This window comes from Mercenaria mercenaria, chromosome 1 (assembly GCF_021730395.1).
Source record: "Mercenaria mercenaria strain notata chromosome 1, MADL_Memer_1, whole genome shotgun sequence".
NCBI classification, from domain to species: domain Eukaryota; kingdom Metazoa; phylum Mollusca; class Bivalvia; order Venerida; family Veneridae; genus Mercenaria; species Mercenaria mercenaria.
The window spans coordinates 32,669,843-32,677,261 of record NC_069361.1 but is presented as its reverse complement, the minus strand read 5'-3'; the positions used below and the strand labels follow the sequence as shown (position 1 = coordinate 32,677,261).

The window sequence follows — 7,419 nt, the reverse complement described above, 5'->3', positions numbered from 1 at the left end:
GTACCCGCACATAAGTGTGTTATTTAGCTGTTGTGTTCCGTATTGTACAAATACTTTCGTTTTTCTTATTCCTGAGGCGAAAGCCTCAATAATAGAAAGTGACGAGAAATTTCTTACCTGAAGCGGTGTTAATTTAGTGTGGACAACTCATTTGTGACGTTTTTTGATGGAATTACATTCTGTGTTTCCCCTCTGTAGGAAAGCTGACTATATTGTGTAAGTTTGCTTCGGTTTGAAAAAAGATTGAACAGCTCTGAACATTCAAGCTTCAGAATATTTTCCATGTTATCAGTAAGTGCTATATTATTTCGCACCATCCATGCGCCTTTTCAACCATTCCCGTTGAGTTGTATGCCCGAAACATTAACCTTAACCCTGCTAAATATCTAATATGGACTTGTCCATCATTCAGTTTGGGCAGTTCCACTTATGATTCATAGGGGTGTTTACTGAAAATTTACTGACTGAATAGCGAACAGTGCAGACCATGATCAGCCTGCACGGAGGTGCAGGCTGATCTTGGTCTGCACTTGTCGCAAAGGCAAAATCGCTTGCCGCAAGCAGGCTAACTGCTACATGTCTTGTACACTTTGATTTGTGGTATGGCATTTTGTTATATATCTACAGATAAACAGCTTAACGTATGTTGGAATTATATTAATACATCAAAAAACGATTAAAATGGGCAGATGCAAACATAACAATCAACAAAAAACGAAGGAGAATTAATAAATAACTTTATTTTACGACCAATAGAATGAATCAGTAATGTGCTTCATGTATTTTTAACAAACCTCACGTAATAAGTATTTCACAGAGGCCTTCAGGTAGATATCACTCTTCAACTGAAAGGAAATATTTCATTTTAAATATCAATAACGTACACATATTATCTGTGTTGGTATCTTAATATCTATGATGTTGATACAGCTAAATTCTTTAATTCTTTCTATATATTTAATTTAGATGGCGTGACTTACGCTTAGCTTACGCTTTTGTTTTTACATACGGGAAAGTTAATTAACAGTAACTTTCGAATAATTTGATATAAACACTGAGGCACGCTGTGGACAGGTTGCCTTTTTGGAGTGCTGGGAGGGTTCTTTTGTTTTAGAAACATATCTTAAGAATTTGAAAATCACTGTCCATATCAATGAAATGAAAAATGCTTGGCGAATATTTATTTGCTATTTAAATAATACTGCTCATACACTTTTAGTTTTTTTCATGAGTGACCATCGACACCACCATATGATAATAAGCTTTAACCATAATCCAAGTGCCTGTTCATGTGACTAGTGCTTTGAAGTAAAGTGTTATCTACGGCCTATTCTGACATTATTTTCTTATTTAAATCACATATATGTAGTACGATTTGCATAGATAATTACATTTTCCCAGTGAAGAAATAAAAAACGAATTTTCTGAATCATATGATAGATTTTCTCCTAGCAAATATCAAAGGGACATAATATATTGGATATTTTCTATTTGGGTGTATTTCATTTTACTTTCAACGGTGAGTCATGGATTGCTAAACAATAATCCATTATACTGTTCGCTTAAAATGTAGAACATCTGGACAGTCCAATAATCTTCAAATATATGGTGTAATAGAATGCAAATATTCAAGCTCTGACCGGGACTCGAATTCAGAACTTTTCACACCTAATGCTGGCACTCTCAGTGTGCCCAATCACGTGATCGCGCTACGTCATTTTGAGCTTTAAAGTGGAAGTAGAAAGGTAAACAAAAAATTATAAATCAGTGCGTAAGTTTTTTATTCAATATATTGTTTAAATATCATGCACATAATTCGAAACCTATTTGAAAGTGCTAACCCCGATACTACGATTTCCACACCAAAACCTTCTCGTTTTAACGCTATTCCTGTTCAATTGACTTGCAGTGAGAACACCTCAGAGCGCAAAATGTCGGAAATGGTTGAACAGGAATAGCGTTAAAGCGAAAAGGTTTTGGCGGGGAAATTGTAGTACCGTGGGTAGCACGATAGGAGATTACAGTACCGCTCTGCATCACACAAAATCATTAGCATTCGCTGTCAGTCATTATTATGACTAACTTCGACTGTCATCCATTATTTCCATTGTTTACATTTTACTAGTCATTAGTGCACGTACGTATAAGTCCAATAATCTTTACAAAAATCAAGGTACGCAAAAAAAAAAAACACACTCTTGCTTGGTCTCCACACCATGCCTCTATATTATATATCGGGGTAGGATATGATATGCTATAATGGTGTTCTCTTACCAGTCTGGTGCCAGTGAGCTTGACTGCGATTTTGTGCAGGTTGGAGACATTGATCGGCGTATTCCGGTAATTTGCATGAATCTTGCAAGTTGCTACTTTCTCTAAATGCTTGAATGTAATCAATATTTTGCACTTATTATTTTCAAAGTTAGATGCAATAACAAGCAAAAGTTAGTGACAAGTGAAATAACCTTACGTGTCTTCCGACATGAAATTAAAAAATAAATTGTGTTTATCGGACATATCTGCAAATATCAGGTCTAATTTAGGTAATTAATCTGATTCATCTATTTATGTAAAAACAGCGTGTGAAAACTATTCAGGTATTTATGATTATTTCAAAATATCTATGTTTGAATCCGGATCATGTGTTTATCTCTCGCTAAAGTAAATGTTTTCCAAATATATACTATAGGGTAAATGTTTCTGAAAACATTTGATCAGGATGTTTTTATTTTTTTTCTATTTTTTGGGTAATAAAATATTTTCTCCTGCCGATAAAACCTAGCAATCGTTCTGCCTTTGGAAAACAAATATTTCAAAAACATATACAATGTAATTGCTGTGATTACAATACATCACAAAAAAACTTACCAAAGAAGTGTTTGTGGTCACTGACAGTAACTTGTAAATTTATTCAACAAAGTGTATAATAAAGGTACATCTATAATTATTATAAGCGATGGTACATATTCTGCCACATTAGTTCAAACACAGAAATGCATTATTTTGTATATCTTTTCTCGACATGTAGACTCGAATCGTAGTCACATATTACAGTTACATTATCGATTTTGAAACAAAGTATAAGCGTTCATGTAAATATATATCAATATCTTCTCTCAACAATATTTCAAACACATTTGCTACTTTTTAATACGCTTTACAGCAACAGTAGTTAGGTCCGCAGTGCTTAGGTTTCCACCTACATCCGTCAGAACCATAACCATATGACCCAAGATTCAATTTCCCAGAATCCGGTTGCGGGTGGGAAGGGTTGGCCTTTAGTACTGGATGACCTTTTATTATGTGGAATGCATCAAAACACGATACACTGAAAATACACATGCAACACAAATCTAACATGATTTTACAAGTTAAAGCATAGCAAAAGTTCCTTCTAGGGCACACCTATCTAAATATATAATGAACATATTGTAAAAGTTTGGTTGCAATATCTGTTTTAAATATTGGTAATCAGTGTGTGGAACCCTAGGATTGGACAAGACCATACTACCTTACTGACATTCCGTATCACCCATTTAAGCGCCCCGGGGGCTTTACATTTTGCACCAAGGGGCATTTATTTCTGCACCAAAATACAAAACAAAAAATACACACTTTAATTTTGAAAAAGAACTATGTGTGTGAAAAATGTCAAGTCCGCTATTTCCACAGTATTTACGCTAACCCAACAACAAAGTAAACCCGTTACCCCTTTCAGTTGACTAAATACAGTAATTAAGAAACACTGGCTGTATACAATGACCCGATTTAAACTCAGTTCAAAAATGTCGATGTTTTATTGAAAAAGTTTAACTCAGCAGTACGTTTTGATAAGTATATAGAGATGACAGCTGACTATGACAGTAGCGGACATTAAAAGTGAATAGTGGATATTTTCTGGAACTTGCTTTTCTTCTAACATGTAAAATGGATATTTCACTGAAGTGTTTGATATTAATGAGTTATGTTTTGCCTTACTTCTTAAAATGTAAAATGTTCACACCTTCAAAGCTGGTAAGTCAGTTTTTGCTAGATATATGGTGGGATCCTAATGTACTAGTGATTTGCTGCGCTAACAGTCTACGACCTCGCACACAACAAACTTAGTGGTCATTGATCAAGTATCATGGCTGTAACTTAGTAGTATCTGTCCTAAATCTCGTGAATGTGACATCCGGGGATTCGATTCGTGAATTTGTTTCACACGAGGGGTCGCAATGGGGTTTGTTTTCACATATTAAACATGCATTCGAAGGTAACGATATATTTAAACCTTTGTGACAAATGATATGTTTGGCCTGTTTCAACAACTCCACTTTTCCATCCTCGGATTTAGTAATATGTTATCGGCAGAGCAAGTTCAGCCAGAAAGTTGCCTCAAATAGGAAAGAATAATTTTAACGTCAGAGGTTATTATTAAGGTCACGGAGTTTGATTGGCCAGCTTGTAATGACAACAGCTTTCGAGGTCAGCTGCTCAGTCAAGTGTGACTTACCGAATCTAAGTGTTCCTTCTAAAAAAAAAAAGGAACAATAAACAGATGCAAATGTATTGTTTTTTACTCCCAGTTAAATTTGTTTAAGAATTTTTCTAACAGGAAGTAAAGAAAATATATAAATTTCAACGAATTGTGGTATTAGGTTTCATTTTTTGAATAAAACAAAAGAATACACTCTGGGGAATCACATGACCAAAAAATCTCTAAACCAAAACAAATTTATGAATAATATCTGATAATATTGAAACTTATGCTGTAAATCTCAAATGTAGCCTATCATATGGCAAGATAGATGTATCCTAAAACTACATAGATTTTAATTACATTCACCTTTTGATTATCGTGAACACATCACGAAACTGAGACTTCTTATTTTCCTGAGTGTTTGTAATTACTGGATATCTATTATTATTGTCAGCTACACAATGATTTAACAATTTTCATTAGTCATATGTTAGGCTATGTTTAAATTTCACATCGTTTCATTGTAGGAAATTTATTCATGTTCTTCAAAATGTAACTTTTGTTTAGAGATTATTTTGATCATGTGATTCCCCACATTGAATATGCACGTTTATGGATGTTGAACTTGAATAATTATTTCTAACATGTTTAACCTTTTATTACCAGTAGCAGTAGTTGTAGATTAGAGACATGATTATTCGTGGCCTTTAAAAGCAAAATGTGATTATTCATTTGACTAAGCGATCTTTTTTGTTTGCAATTATAATGTTTTCTTTAAAGTTTCATAAATACATGCCATTTTTAGTACGAGGTTTCTTTGAATTTCAACTTCGTCTTTTGCGTTTTTTTTTGTTATACCAGTGTATATATGATGGTGTTTATGTCCCTTCTACTTTCTTTTACTAATTTCATAATCGAAACATGTCTATTTGTTGTTAAATTTTGACCAGATCAGATTTAGCAGATCGTTACTTCATCGCAGACATGTAATCTTAACCTTAACAACCGGGTTGCATCACTTGAATTCACGAATTCCTTCAGAAAATATGTTATACTAATGCAATTGATTGCTAAGATTTAATATCTTATTTTAATTCTGCAGCATAATAGATACGTTTCTAAACTTGACATTGAAGAGAAGAGAGATTTTTATTTGCATGTGACAAGTTTCTGTTGAAAATCAGTAAATTTGTAACGCATCCATTTTACCTGTTCTCTTGATTGCTAATAAATTCGAGGATTTCTTGCTTTGCGTTGTTACACATCTCTTCACACCTAGGGGCATTCTTACAATCCCTCCTTATAGCAAACACCCATCCGGATCCCTTTGAGGCGCAATATGATTGTGCTATCTCATCAAAATAGCTATAGCTTAAACTGTATGTCTCCACTGAATAGGATTGGTGTACGCTCACTGAAATAATGAATATTCATCGTACTCTTAAGGTAATTAACACGCCTGTTAGACGACGTGTCGTGCTGTAGGAGAGCATGTCGTGAGACGGCTAATTATCTAGTAATACTGGTCAGACACACAAGAAATATGCATGTGCATAGCTTATATGAACGAAGTAACTCAATTATGCATAATTATAATGTTAAATGATACTGTTCTACTGTTAACTACAAAACAGAAATTTAACTGTTTATATTTGTCAACTTGCTTAACCAAAAACGTATAAAAGTAAAAAAAAAAACTTACGTAAAACAAGAACTGCTATCATAAAAATCGTTTGCCTCTCCATGACTCTAATATTATTATTGTATTTGTTTTTCCTTTTGTATAAGGTGATTATGTATATATAGTTTCCCAAGAAGCCCAGATCCGGTTTAAAACAATCCTAGTTGTATGTAGTTGGCCAATAGGAAAGTTTGTGTGTTTATTTAAGTCTTATAACATCAATTATGGTAATATTTTTTATATTTCTTAACCTTCTGTCTGAAAATCAGTTCACTTACAAATATCATAGATATATAGTAACTCCATAAACGTTGAAATTTCTTACAAGCTCATTGCTTTAAGCCAGTGTCTTTGTAAATATTTTACATTGTCATTGAATATTATTATCCCCACCCGAAGACAAAGGGCTTCTTCGCAAAGTCTATCTGCGTGTCGTATGTCCACTTTTGTCTGGAGAATAACTCCTTACAGCCTAGATCCGCTACTATATATAACATAAGTACCGATCGCACCCGCAAATACAATGACAAATCCAACTATATCTACAGCTTCTCAGCAATTAGGTAATATTAGCTAATTTGGGGGCAGTTCAAACAGCAGGGACCTCTTACTTAACAAGAAGATTGTACAGTGGAGTTGATAAAAAATATTTCTTCTGTGAACGTAGAGTAATAATAATGATTAATAAACAGGTGAAAACTTGATAATTTGGTTTCCTTGACAAAATTTATCTGCCAATATCATAATTATGAAAAAAATGTCATAACAGCAAAATTGATCTTACCTTAGTATTTATATACAATGCTTACAAAAAGTAAAAGGATTGTATCATACACTTGCAATCACTGTTGGTATACTGCATTATAAATTATATTGTGGTCGAATTTCATCTAATATATTGAATTTTCATTTGCAATGATTAGTTGCATAGAGCGTACCTTTTCCAAGCATTTTTATAACGCCAACATGCCCATGGGTGTTCAATCTTAGATAAATAAGTTTTTATAGTTTTCAAAAAGCGGTATGATAGAATTTAGATGTGTGACTGTTACAGTTTTCTTGAAATCCAATTTGAAATGGTGTACATCTCATGACAAACAAAATTTCACTAGATTGTGATATAAAGGGGAATATGCAACATTTTACAATGTATTTATTTAGAAAGGGCTTAATAAAACATAAAAAGTGGCGAAAAAAATGGACTACACATTAATGGCATCATTCTTTCAATATAGGCAATACCAAATATGATACTTCTGGTAAAACGATGTTAAAT

The 7,419-nt window shown here is 33.4% G+C and overlaps 1 protein-coding gene across 1 annotated transcript; it reads right to left on the bottom strand.

Annotated features, from left to right (window-relative positions):
- Positions 1–2,877: 2,877 nt before the first annotated feature.
- On the bottom strand, positions 2,878–6,268 carry LOC128557100 (uncharacterized). The gene is made up of 3 exons (XM_053543763.1): positions 6,165–6,268; positions 5,672–5,876; positions 2,878–3,328 (listed from the first exon to the last, which is right to left on the bottom strand). Exons 1-3 carry the CDS (start codon positions 6,205–6,207, stop codon positions 3,148–3,150), a joined length of 429 nt encoding a protein of 142 aa, XP_053399738.1. The 5' UTR covers positions 6,208–6,268; the 3' UTR covers positions 2,878–3,147.
- Between the last annotated feature and the right edge of the window lie 1,151 nt (positions 6,269–7,419).

What these genes read in the sequence shown, in the direction of transcription:
- LOC128557100 (XM_053543763.1), bottom strand. Translation starts at nt 6,207, where the DNA reads ATGGAGAGGCAAACGATTTTTATGATAGCAGTTCTTGTTTTAC. An exon ending in GATAGCAGTTCTTGTTTTAC is followed by an intron (nt 5,877 to 6,164) that starts GTAAGTTTTTTT and finishes TCATTATTTCAG; the next exon opens with TGAGCGTACACCAATCCTAT. An exon ending in ATTAGCAATCAAGAGAACAG is followed by an intron (nt 3,329 to 5,671) that starts GTAAAATGGATG and finishes GTGTATTTTCAG; the next exon opens with TGTATCGTGTTTTGATGCAT.